The sequence below is a fragment of the Polypterus senegalus genome, chromosome 12, assembly GCF_016835505.1.
Source record: "Polypterus senegalus isolate Bchr_013 chromosome 12, ASM1683550v1, whole genome shotgun sequence".
Taxonomy (NCBI): Eukaryota; Metazoa; Chordata; class Cladistia; order Polypteriformes; family Polypteridae; genus Polypterus; species Polypterus senegalus.
Genome location: NC_053165.1, coordinates 134,480,545 through 134,491,771, shown reverse-complemented (window position 1 = coordinate 134,491,771; position 11,227 = coordinate 134,480,545). Strand labels below are relative to the sequence as shown.

General features: G+C 38.5%; 1 protein-coding gene across 1 annotated transcript in view; it reads left to right on the top strand.

The window, feature by feature from the left end:
- Window positions 1–1,151: 1,151 nt before the first annotated feature.
- c12h15orf61 (chromosome 12 C15orf61 homolog) overlaps window positions 1,152–11,227 on the top strand; it is a 20,998-nt gene continuing 10,922 nt past the window's right edge. The window contains exon 1 of the mRNA XM_039773510.1: window positions 1,152–1,224. Coding sequence (XP_039629444.1) covers window positions 1,162–1,224 — 63 coding nt within the window. The 5' untranslated portion in view covers window positions 1,152–1,161. The remainder of the gene's footprint in view (window positions 1,225–11,227) is intronic.

Sequence of the window (11,227 nt, the reverse complement as noted above, 5' to 3'; positions counted from 1 at the left end):
CTTCTGCATTGCCAACAGTTCTAATCAGTTAAAAAATGTACTTAATTGAACAATTACATTCCAAATTTAACATTCCAGCTACACATTTCTTTCACTATCTTCAAATCAGGAACTTTGTTAAACAGAACCTTCCAGATTTTCCTCATCTTGCACCCTCATCCATGCTGGAAAAAATATTGCTCTATCTCAAGGACTTAGACTCCATCTCTGCAATATATAAAATCATTTTACAATCCCTCCCTTTCAAAGATCCAAGAGGACACTGGGAAAAAGATCTCTCAATTAATATATCAGAAGAGGAGTGGAAAGTAGCAATGCAGAGAATTCACTCGAGCTCCATATGCGCAAAGCATACAATTATATATCGAGCACATCTGTCTCGACTAAAACTCTCCAAAATGTTTCCAGGGCATGATCCAACCTGTGAACGCTGCAAACTAGTTCCAGCCTCACTAGGTCACATGTTCTGGGCCTGCACCAAATTAACATCATTCTGGACAAAAAATTTTAATTACCTTTCAGATAGCCTTGGATTCACAATCCCTCCTAACCCATTAACAGCTGTGTTTGGGGTTCTTCCAGAGGGGCTTAAAGTGGAGAAAGACAAACTAATTGTGATTGCATTCACTACACTTTTGGCGCGCAGACTTATTCTGATAAACTGGAAGAATCCAAACTCTCCTCTTTAAGTCAGTGGGAAACTGATGTGTTATATTATTTGAAATTGGAAAAAATCAAATACTCAGAGGATCCGTACAGACGTTTTTCAAAACATGGCAGGATCTAATCAGTAATATTTTAAAATAAGTTCATGAAGCATAGAGAATTTATTAATTTAGGTATGTTTAAAAGCTGTAAAATTTTATGCCGTTTGGCTTGCTCTCTCTCTCAAGGGTGGGGATCGATCTGTTCTTAACTCTATTTTTCTTTTTGTAAAAACTTGATTGCTTTGTATGGAGTGCAATAAAATTAATAAAAATAAAAAAGAAAAAAAAGAAAAAAAAATGTACTTAATTAATTGATGATTAAATACATTGAAGAAGTAACCGTGCACTTTGCTCTGTCAATTGCAGGAGCAGACGCCGTATCGTGTCCCTTTCACAAATGCACTAGCCAGCAAGCGCGCCACCGTACTACTAAATGAGCGCGCACTCGCCCATAATGCTGTGCGCACCGCAGAGGTCGTCCTATCACACAGAAAGCGGGACGATTGTTTCTATAAAGGTAACTACGAACTACGGGTCAGGAGGTAACAGGTGTAGTATGTTTGAAGGATGAATATACAACGTGTCGTAAATCATCTACTGGAGCACAGGGGTTACGCTCCAGAGACACTCGATGAATCCCGACAAAGGCCATTTGTCTGCGCGGCGCCGAAAATAATAAGTACAAGACGTAATGCGTGCGCGCACACACTTACGCCGCTGCGAACGAATGTTAGCGCGGACACACAAACAGGAAAGGGACTGTTTATATCTGTAAAATCCGCTTAAATGGGGTTCAGAAGATTACAAACGTGGGCTAGTTCACTCAATTTAGTGTGACCACAGTAGTCCTATTAAGATAATTCATTGAAGAAAATGGATAGTGATGCGGCGCCGTAGTTCCCGTTTAGTCTGCCGAATAGTTGAAACTACAGTTTACTTTTTTTTTGTTGAATAGAGAAAGGGACAGTACATTTGTCATTTTGTAAACATAGCAAATTACTAACGGGCACACGACACGACCAGGCAGCCACACTCGCTCTTGTCGGTTAAGTTTAGCTTGTAGGTAATTAAATATAGTATAGCGTTATTTACTAAAGCACCATGGTGCACCACTGCCACTTGCGCAGGATTGTCAGTAAATATTGAGACAAAACGATCCCCTCCCCAACCGTGCAATCATTTTAATCTCGTTTAGGAAGCATGGTTCGTTTCTTCAGCAGTGCTATGGCTGATAAATTTCCCTAAATCAGTGGTTTCCAAACTTGGACCTGGGGGCCCACTGTGGCTGCAGGTTTTTGTTCCAACCAGATTCACAATCGGTGATAATCAAAAGCAACTGATCTCATTTAATTAGCTGGTCTTTTTTATTCTTCTCTTATTCTGCATTCAGAAAAACAGTATTGTTTTTACAATTAAGACATTTAGAAATATTTTTTATTTTTTTCTAAAGCTGTAATACTTAATTCTCTTTTGTTGTTTTCCTGTTTTCCCCTTTTCCTGTGTAGTTTGCTCCCTTCATTCAACCCTAATCGTGACTATTAACACCCAGGATGATCAAAGCTGCAACAACGCCAGTGTCAGACCCGCTAATTCGTAAATATCAATTCAATAACCAGAACACCTGGAAAAGCTGAATGAAAATTAGGTTAAAAATAGGTTTATGACTTAAAAAAACGACATATTCCCCATATAACTACTTATTACATTTTAATAAAAATCTACCAGACTTAGTTTGAAATTTCTAGATTGACTGCAAAACACAGAAACTGGGAAGTAATGACTCACTTAATTAGGCTAAGAGTCCAATGAAAAACGGAAGTTGGTTGGAACAAAAACCCACAGCCACAGTGGGTCTCCAAGACCGAGTTTGGGAACCACTGTCCTAAATAAAAAACGAAATATCCAGCGTATAACCTTAAAACTTATTTTGTGTTACAATATTTTCCCAAGATGTTTATCTTTGGAATGTGTTATCTTTAGAACAAAATCTATTAGAGAACTTTTTCTCAGTAGACATCTGTCATGTTACAACACTCAAGATTAATGATTTTATTTTTGAGCTATCGTGTCAGGGCATTCACATCCTGACATGCAGATATCACTCCCAAATGTGATCAAATCATGTTTAGGAGTGTCTGTATGATGTAAATGTGTTGAAGTTTTGACCCCATCACAATACTTACCTTAAATAGTCCTGTTGTGTATACAGGAAAAGTTCAAACTGGCTTCTGTGGGTTGCACTTTTGGGCCATGCGGTGTTTAGTGATGTTACCTCACATCTCTAGAAGATTGGATTTGAATCTCTATTCTGAAAATGACTGTGTTTACATGCACACACAAAGCCAGGATAAGATGAGTAACCTGGTTAAGGCAAAAACCTGATTTCTTAACACTAGAATTACCAGAGCCTACGAAAAAACTCGTAAATCCATTCCACCTTAAATCACTTCTTAAAATCGTTCACTGCTCTCCACGAGCGTCTTTTGTCATCTAAATGTGCTGATAAAATCGGGCTGCAAGCACCTGGCTATTCCATCCGCCCACCAACTTAGAACGTACACAAACTTCTCCCAGCTCATGCCTTGATTGATTTTCTGGGAGTGAAGTGGAGTTTTAGAATGGAAATAATAGATCATTGTTTGGAACACACGCATTTCATGTCTGTTCCGTTTCTACAGTAATCTGTGTAAACACATTGTTAAAAGAGAAACGTTTTTTATATTCTAGTAGTAGATGACAAAATGTAGGCATAAACTATATAATGTATGAAGCCTGAAGTATCAAAGAAATACTTTCACAAAAGGTACAAATTTAACACAATTGCGCTTTGTGGTAATTCTAGTGCTAAAGAAAAAAAAACTATTTACATGGCAAAAGTCCACTTACTGACTTGATGGACTTATTGGAAAACCCCTCCAGTGTAATAGAAATGCACTAAAAATAAAACATTAAACATGAATGGCTGCCATGAATCCTAAAACAAGCATGGAGCCTGTTTCTCCCAAGACTGTTTTGCTGAGGTTTGCATTGTATGTTCAGCTCATCAGCATAAATTTTATGATTTCTGAAATTCTAGTCACCCTACCTGTCAGGTAATAGAATCCTTCTATATAAAAGCAGTCGGGATTGTCCTTCCGTCCCGTGAGTGCTACGCAGGCGCGGAGTTTCACACACGCCCCGTCCATTTTGCAATGCACGATGGGATTTGTAGTTTCGTTTTTTCATGTAAAAGATGATTTTCTACTCCAGACTGTGCGATATCTTCTTCTTCTTTCTTACTATATAAAAGCGGTCGGGATTGTCCTTCTGTCCCGTGAGTGGAAAGCATAGCGGTATTCCGCTTATCACAGACTTACTACTTGCAGCTTGCGGTACGAAGCGACATGATGTGAGCAGAGTTCTGGTGCTCCCATCGTTCCCTTGCTTTTGTACACGATGCGCTGGAAAAATAGACAAAAATTATGTTTCTGGAAATAATTAATGTTGATGGAGTACAAATGCCTCACCGCGTAGTAAATATCAGGGGGGTTCAAAAGGGTGACCTCAATATAGAAAAAAAGTTTAAATTTCATCACAAAAATAACAGATACTACGAGTATTAAAGTAATACCGCTCAAATGCAATATAACCAAATTAATGAGTTTGTAAAAAATATCAAATTGATCAACATATTGAATTGCCTTAAGAAGTGGTCAAATTAAAAGACGGTGGCCTTAAAAGGCGGGTCAGCCTAGTAATTGAAAAAGATTTGCTATCTCTTGCCCTACATATACCTTCTCCTCACCTCCTTTATCACTTTTATACTTCTTGTATTTGAAGGTGACTCTCTCAGCATGTCTGCTATGCTGTTTCTCCTCCTTGTGTGTCTCACACTCAGATTTCCTCTGTTGATTGCATCATGCCAAAGCCAAACTAACCAATCTTAGTGCTCTAAGGGATAGGACACATACACACATAGACAGACATGTGTGTTTTATTATATAAAAGATTGAGACAGATTATTTGAATCGGGAGAAAAATTTCCTGAAATGTTCAGGTGATCGCATTAGTTTATCTTTGTGGTCACTTCTACCCCTTTCTGCCTGTGGCTGCTAAATGCCTGTGTGAAGCCAAGACTTGCACAGACTACAGAATCCTTAACTCTAACCCAGTTAAGGCTTTAAAAGGCCACATAATCAGATTACTCGTGGAGAATTCTGTGTGCTTTAACTTGGTGTGTCTAACAGGAGTAAGGGTATACATGGCATTTCTGGAACTGGGTTTCTTTAAATAACTGGTCTAAACAGGATGAGGCAGCAGACGTAAAAAGATTTGGGGATGGCCACCCTGTATACTGAAAAACTACAGAGCAAAAATGTTGTTCTCTGTCTGCATAGTCTGTTCTCTGAGTGTACAGTTTTGCATCACTGGAGCCAAAGATGCATGTGTTTGATTGTGTGATAAATTCAGATTGACTCCATGTGAGTGAGAATACAATACGGGGACTGGGGCTGTGTTCATTGTTGGTTTCTGACTGTACCTAATGCTCTCAAAGAAAACTCTGGCCTATGAAGGTCTTGAGATTAGATTTTTTTTTAACCATTAATAGAGATATGGCACAGCCCACTGCTTGCAATATGACATTTGAACTTGAAGCAACGAGGTTTTGGTCTCGTCCGTTGCAAGAGATGGACGTCTGAAGCGAAGCTCCGCTAGCAGCTGTGTTATTTTTCATATTATCTTCTTATTATCCTGAGATATCCTGTATTTATCCAACCTGAGCGTACTACTACAGTGTATGCAAACATATATAAACATAGCCAACAAGAAAGGGACTCAGAAAGAAATGAAAACTAAAGCTATCCAAGCTCAGACAGACAAGTTCAAGCTCAAGGTACGGCCTTTCAGAGACTGACCTGGATCAGATGGGCAAAAGCCCAGACTCCTCGGGACCATAGTCCGCTACATCGTCTCCGGCTCCCGACGGGAGCTGCAGCAGGATAATAGACTTGGAGAAACGCATATATATTCGCTTTGAGGCAGTCTTTAAAGATATGCTGGGTAAAATTGAAGAGCACATTCAGGAAACCTAAACTAAACTGAGCACACTTGCTGATCAGATGGAGGATGGCAAGGAGACATTCATGACTCGGATTGAAACAGCCGAAAATCTAGCTGCCACTGCTGAAGGAAAAGCAACAGCTGTCAACTCCGAATGCAAAAAACTCGGAGACAGACTTGCTGCTCTGGAAGATGAAAGCAGAAGGAATAATATTAGAATCGAAGGTCTATCTGAGAATAGTGAAATGTCCAAACCCAGTGAAATTCGCAGCTGAACTATTCTCTAAAATAATTGGAGAGGACTTTAAATCAGATTCTGAGATAGCAGCGGCTTATCACATACGCGGATCAAATACCATTAGACCTAGGTCTTTTCTTATCCGCTTCGAGAGATTATTATTTAAGATAGAGGTGATGGCACTCCTCAGACACAAGCAAGAGATTATATATGAAAATAACCACATTCGTATATTCCCTGATTTCTCTCCTGCAACAGCTGCTAAACGTGCAGCCTCCTACAACATTAAACAGTGGTTACGGCAAGCCGATATCAAATACAGCCTCTTGTATCCTGCCAAACTGAAAGTGGATGTTCAAGGCCAATTCTATGTCTTTGCCAGCAAGGAAGAAGCAGAAAAGGAATTAAGAAAGCTTATCCCGACCCTATTCTGAAACACAATAGTGAGTCGTAGCCTGTCATGACATGGCAAGGATATATAACCTTCTGTCTGAGCCATTTGTAATGATACAGTTTTATAATTATACATCCTATTTACTACTCGGACGCTATCTGTTTATGTTTTAATTACAGTTATAGATGTGTGTGCTTAATTTTATTTATTTATTTATTTATTATTTCTTTTTTTTTTCTCTACCCTAAAGGAGACTGTTTAACATCATACTCTTAATTTATTGTTATTGTTATTATTGCATTAAGACTTACTATGCTGATTCTGGACCACTTTCTAACACCATTCCCCGGGTTTATTATCTTAATACTTTAAGATTGCTGAAGATTATATTTTAAGTTTATAGTTTGTTAATGATTATATTTTAGACATATAATATTTAGACTATATTGGCAATAGATATCTCTATTTTTTAATCCTAAAACGCTGCTGCGTGGGGGCTTGTTTTGCTTTGGACATGCTCTGTCTCTAGGTATGTCAGAGGACCGGGACTGCATGAAGTGGGGTCCAGCCTCACGTGGGAAGGCAAAATGGGAGGGTTGGGGGTAAGGGGGGTAGAGAAAGAGAGCAGGCTATATCTACTATATCTAATCCATTCTTTTAATCCTTATAATTATAACTACCAACATAACAATAGGCCCCATGGCAATAACTCTTGGGGAAGTAGGAAATTAAGGTTAAAGCTGTCTCACTTCCAGTTAAGACTATAAAATGACATCAAAAATTCAGAATCAATGTCTCCATGATGGGAGAGTTAACTTTGTCAGCTGGAATGTTAAAGGCCTGAATCATGAATTAAAGAGAAAGTATTCTCTCACCTAACCGGTTTAAACGCTAAAATAGTATTTTTACAGGAGACCCACTTACTAAGCAAGGGTCAGTTCTGGCTACAAAAGGACTGGACTGGCCAAATGTTCCATTCTAGCTTTACAAAGAAAACTAGAGGTGTGGGAATTCTCATACATAGAACAGTCTCATTTGTAGCATCAGTTCTTTATTAGTGCTCTTGCCCTTGATACTTGTAGGATATTCTGGGGCACTGCATACCCACTGCACAACTTTTATAGACAGTTGCCTGTCTAGAATAGCACATAATGCTTAGCTCAATGTGCCGCAAAACATTATTCCGTGTTTCTATGAGTCAAACCTATGCTGATTAGCCATTTACTGTATATCTCTGGCCATCAGGGTTTTACATTTTACATTTAGAAGGCAAAACCCTCACTCATCACTAATTCTCCAACTTCCCATGTGGGTGGAAGACTGAAATTTGGCAGGCTCATTCCTTACAGCTTACTTACAAAAGTTGGGCAGGTTTCATTTAGAAATTCTACGCGTAATGGTCATAACTGGAACCTATTTTTCTCCATATACTGTAATGGAGTTCAGCTCGATGGCCGTGGGGGGCGGAGTTTCGTGTGACATCATCACGCCTCCCACGTAATCACGTGAACTGACTGTGAGCGCAGTACGTAGAAAACAAGGAAGAGCTCCAAAAAGCGCTGAAGAAAACATGCATTATACAATTGAGAAGGCAGCGAAACAATAAGAAGCGAGCGAGTGACATATACAAGCATATTCATGACTGCAGCTACTTTGGAAACAAAGCACGGTGTAAACCTAAAGTTTAAATTAAGTTCATAGACAGGCTGCCGCTGGCGTTTGTCATGCCCACGGCTAATGCGTGATCCAAGTTTAATTAGGGGACGCAGGGTATAAACGAGAGTTTTGATCACTTTGTAACTAAGTTAAAATTGCTGGTGAAGGGCTGTGCTTATGCAAATTCCGAGAGACTGTGTTTGTGGGGGGATTGACAGTTGTGGCGGGTGGGGGAGTGATGTCATCCTCTCCCCTCCCATTCTCCTCATTTCGCTCTGTGCTGCGCTCCGCAGCTAACGCGGTCTTGCGGAAGCAACTTTGTCATGCTGCCACCAAATACTCACAGAAAAATCCACAAGTTAATACACATGCTGTCTCTAGAGTTTCTCCACACTCAATGTATTCCTCGCATCCCCGTTACACCCTCTGATCTCCCATTTCAATTCAGATGCCTCCAATTTCCAGTAAGGCTCTGCTTTGCGATGAGAAGTAAGAAGTCTCAGGGACAGACCCAACAAAAGGTTGCCATTGATTTCACACAAGATTGCTTTTCTCCTGGACAACTATATGTTGCATTCTCAAGAGTGAGCTCGCGCAGCTTTGTCATATTACAACCAGAGTGCTGAACTGACAACGTGATATATATAAAGAGAACTATAATAATCGTAATAAACGAACAATAAAACAGTGGAGATCCCGTGGATTAAATAAAAAGGCAGCTTTCTTGGCAAAGCAAGGAAAGAGGATGGCTTTATATGTTGTTCGTTTATAAAACAGCGGAGAAGCTGTGTAAAGGCTGCTTCACAAAAAACCAGCGGAGCGCCTTATATGAGCAGGCAGTCAGCTAAAGAAGAGACTCAATAAATATCTCTAATAGTGATAAGCGAACAAAAAATAGCGTACAAGCCGCGGATTAAATAAAGGAAATGGGTACCTGAACAGTACAGTAAGTCTCGAATAGCTACACAATAGCTATAAGAATCGTAATAAATGAACAATAAAACCGTACAGAACCGCGAAGCAAGGAGAAACGACGACCTTATATGGTGTTCGTTTATAAAGCAGGGGAAGCTTTTTTGCTGAGTATATATATATATATATATATATATATATATATATATATATATATATACTAGCAGAATACCGCGCTTTGCAGCGGAGAAGTAGTGTGTTAAAGAAGGTACGAAAAGAAAAGGAAAAATTTTTAAAATAACGTAACATGATTGTTAATGTAATTGTTTTGTCACTGTTATGAGTGTCGCTGTGATATATATATATATAGCAAAATACCAGCGCCATAGCGATGTCATGTGTTAAAAAAGTTATGAAAAAGAAAAGGAAACATTTTAAATATAATGTAACGTGATTGTGAAAGTAATTGTTTTGTGTAGTTGGTGGCAGCGTCACAAAGTTATTTTCGTCTAGCTGCATCAGAAAATGTACCACGACGTCTGACATGCCTCCTTTTTACTGTTTTCTCACAGCTTGGATTGCTGCTGTCATATATATACACACACACACATACATACACATATATATATATATATATATATATATATATATATATACAGTACATATATATATACACATACCTATCTACATCATATATACACACACATACATACATACACACACACAAATTATACATATGTATGTATGTATGTGTGTGTGTGTGTGTGTGTGTGTGTGTATGTATATATATATATAGCAAAATACCGCGCTTCGCAGCTGAAGAAGTAGTGTGTTAAAGAAGCAATGAAAAGAAAAGGAAACATTTTGAAAATAACGTAACCTGATTGTCAATGTAATTGTTTTGTCACTGTTGTGAGTGATGAGTGTTGTTGTCATATATATATATATATATATATATATAAACATATATATATATACATATCTATACATATACACATATATACATACATATATATCTACATATATACACACACACACATACATACATACACACACATACTGTATATACACACAAATACATATATATATATATATATATATACATACATACACACACACATATATAAACATATATATACATATACATACATATCTACATATATACACACACAGCTATTTCAGATCAGTGCAATACGCTGTTTGTTAAAACGGTTGACTCCTGCTCTTACGTGCAATAACAAATCAAATCATTCAGTTGTCTTTGCTCATATGTCATTTTAGAGCTGGACGCCTGGCATCTTTTTTTGGCCACAAGTTCGTTTCTGTTTGGTGTGAGGTTCTGTGTTGTGGAGATTCTCAGGATGGATTGCAGGTGCTCATCAGTGAGGCGACTCCTGTGTGCTGTTTTGTTAGTCTTTATCACTGAGAAGACCTTCTCACACAGATATGTGCTACCAAACATGCACAAGGTTCGAGCCGCATGTAGACGGACTTTTTTTGTTCTTCAAAGTCACCAAAGCGCCGTGCAAACTCAGTGCGCAATAACTCTAGCTTCGCAATAACTTGCAGCATCATAAGGTAGACTTGATTAACGCGTAAGTGTTCGGCAAGGCAGCTGAAGCGCTGCATTATGGGATCTGTAGTTTATTGTGTTACCAGCGCTTCATATCCCCGGGCCATTAATAACAATAATACAGTATATAAAATGATCTCGGGGCGGATATAATTACACGCCGGGCCGGATGTGGCCCTCGGCCCTTGAGTTTGACACATATGGACTAAATAGAACTTGAAAAGATATATTTTTTCAAATGTGATCGCGCAATTCAGATAGAGTTGACGCGCTACAGCCTGCATGCCTCAATGAGTCATCCTCCCTCGCTCTTACTTTTTACCGTTCATCTAATGAATACACTGAGTATGGCTTTACCAAAACAATCATTGATGGCGAATAAAGTATCCATTATTCGAGTATGTAGATCGGGATATATATATATACATATATATATACCCGAGCGTATCGCAGAGAAGTAGTGTGTTAAAAAGGTAGAAAAGAAAAGGGAACATTTTAAAAATAACGTAACATGACTGTCAATATACAGTATTTGTTTTGTGAGTGTTACTGAGTGTTGCTGTCATCAAGGATTTGATTATCATTATTTCTTTCAATCAGGTTCGTATTTGTAGGATGTGTTGTGTTCAAGTTACATTCCGTGTTTGTCAATCGTTGTAAAGATGACAGGTTTCATTCATCGATTCGTTTCTTACTGCATCAATAAA